Source organism: Oncorhynchus keta, chromosome 35, assembly GCF_023373465.1.
Source record: "Oncorhynchus keta strain PuntledgeMale-10-30-2019 chromosome 35, Oket_V2, whole genome shotgun sequence".
Taxonomy (NCBI): Eukaryota; Metazoa; Chordata; class Actinopteri; order Salmoniformes; family Salmonidae; genus Oncorhynchus; species Oncorhynchus keta.
The window spans coordinates 77674458-77676957 of NC_068455.1; the positions used below are offsets into that span (position 1 = coordinate 77674458).

General features: G+C 52.0%; 1 protein-coding gene across 1 annotated transcript in view; it reads right to left on the reverse strand.

The window, feature by feature from the left end:
• si:dkey-9k7.3 (circularly permutated Ras protein 1) overlaps positions 1-2500 on the reverse strand; it is a 42058-nt gene that overhangs the window by 33611 nt on the left and 5947 nt on the right. Inside the window, exons 4-5 of the mRNA XM_052497889.1 lie at positions 775-867; positions 487-587 (exon numbers count right to left, since the gene is read on the reverse strand). Of these exons, the coding sequence (XP_052353849.1) occupies positions 487-587; positions 775-867 (194 nt within the window). The remainder of the gene's footprint in view (positions 1-486; positions 588-774; positions 868-2500) is intronic.

Consider the following 2500-nt stretch of genomic DNA (forward strand, 5'->3'; position numbering starts at 1 on the left):
AGTAGAGAGAGACAGTGTGTGAGAGACAGAGAGACAGTGTGAGAGAGAGAGAGAGAGAGAGAGACAGTGTGTGAGAGAGAGAGACAGTGTGAGAGAGACAGAGAGAGAGAGACAGTGTGTGAGAGAGAGAGACAGTGTGTGAGAGAGAGAGAGAGAGAGAGACAGTGTGTGAGAGAGAGAGACAGTGTGTGAGAGAGAGAGAGACAGTGTGTGAGAGAGAGAGACAGTGTGTGAGAGACAGAGAGAGAGAGTGTGTGAGAGAGAGACAGTGTGTGAGAGTGTGTGAGAGAGAGTGTGTGAGAGAGACAGTGTGTGAGAGAGAGAGACAGTGTGTGAGAGACAGAGAGAGACAGTGTGTGAGAGAGAGAGAGAGAGAGACAGTGTGTGAGAGAGAGAGACAGTGTGTGAGAGACAGAGAGAGAGAGAGAGACAGTGTGTGAGAGAGAGAGGGAGATGGAAGAGAGAGAAGAGAGAGTGTTAACTCACGGCAGTGTCCTGTGTGTTATGTACAGAGCTCAAGGAGGACAGGGCAGCACTACATCTCCCACAATGCTTCACTGGACTCTGAGTGCTCTGGATGCCAGATGCTGTGGAGTGTAGGGAGAGATAATTATGTGTGTGTGTGTGTGTGTGTGTGTGTGTGTGTGTGTGTGTGTGTGTGTGTGTGTGTGTGTGTGTGTGTGTGTGTGTGTGTGTGTGTGTGTGTGTGTGTGTGTGTGTGTGTGTGTGTGTGTGTGTGTGTGTGTGTGTGTGTGTGTGTGTGTGTGTGTGTACCTCTACTCATGTCTACCAGACGTCCAACACTGAGAGAGACAACGTTGACGTTAGCCTTCAATCTTATGCTCTGCTCTCCTTGGCCCTCCAAACCTGAGAATACACACACCCACACACACACACACACAGTCTTGTTTAACTAATCTTGTGGGGACACACAAGTCAGTCCCATTCAAAATCCTAACCCCTAAAGCCTGACATTAACATTAACCCCAAAACCAAACCCTAACCCAACCCTAGTCCCAAACCCTAACCCAACCCTAGCCCCAAACCCAAACCCAACCCTAGACCCAAACCCTAACCATGACCCTAACCCAACCCTAGCCCCAAACCCTAACCCAACCCTCGACCCAAACCCTAACCATGGCCCTAACCCAACCCTAGCCCCAAACCCTAGCCCCAAACCCTAACCCAACCCTAACCCCAAACCCTAATCCAACCCTAGCCCCAAACCCTAACCCCAAACCCTAACCCAACCCTAACCCCAAACCCTAATCCAACCCAAGCCCCAAACCCTAGCCCCAAACCCTAACCCTAACCCCTAACCCAGCCCTTGCCCCAAACCCTAACCCAACCCTAAACCAACCCTATCCCCAAACCCAACCCTAACCCAACCCTAGCCCCAAACCCTAACCCATTCCTAGCCCCAAACCCTAGCCCAACCCTAGCCCCAAACCCTAACCCAACCCTAACCCCAAACCCTAACCCCAAAGACTAACCCAACCCTAGCCCCTAACCCCCAACCCTAGCCCCTAACCCTAGCCCCTAACCCTAGCCCCAAACCCTAACCCAACCCTAGCACCTAACCCTAGCCCCAAATCCAAACCCAACCCTAGCCCCTAACCCTAGCCCCAAACTCTAACCCAACCCTAGGCCCTAACCCTAGCCCCAAACCCTAACCCAAACCTAGTCCCTAACCCTAGCCCCAAACCCCAACTCTAGCCCCAAACCCTAACCCCAAATCCTAGCCCCAAACCCTAACCCCAAACCCTAGCCCCAAACCCTAACCCCAAACCCTAACCCAACGCTAGCCCCAAACCCTAACCCAACCCTAACCCCAAACCCTAACCCCAAACCCTAACCATAGCTCCAAACCCTAACCCTAGCCACAAACCCTAACCCCAAACCCTAACCCCACCCTAACCCAACCCTAGATCCAAACCCTAACCCAACCCTAGCCCCAAACCCTAACCCAACCCTAGCCCCAAACCCTAACCCCAAACCCTAATCCCAAACCCTAACCCTAGACCCAAACCCTAGACCCAAAACCTAACCCAACCCTAGCCCCAAACCCTAACCCCAAACCCTAATCCCAAACCCTAACCCTAGACCCAAACCCTAACCCAACCCTAGACCCAAAACCTAACCCCAAACCCTAACCCTAGCTCCAAACCATACCCCCAAACCCTAACCCCAAACATTAACCCCAACCCTAGCCCCAAACCATAACCCCAAACCCTAACCCCTAACCCAAACCCTAGCCCCAAACCATTCCCCCAAACCCTAACCCCAAACATTAACCCCAAACCCTACCCCCAAACATTAACTCCAAACCCTAACCCCAACCCCTAACCCCAACCCCTAGCCCCAAACCATACCCCCAAACCATAACCCCCAACCATACCCCCAAACATTAACTCCAAACCCTAACCCCAACCCCTAGAAATAGCATTTGACGTCGTGGGGACAAACTAAATTTCCCCAGTTTGTCAAATGTATGTTTATT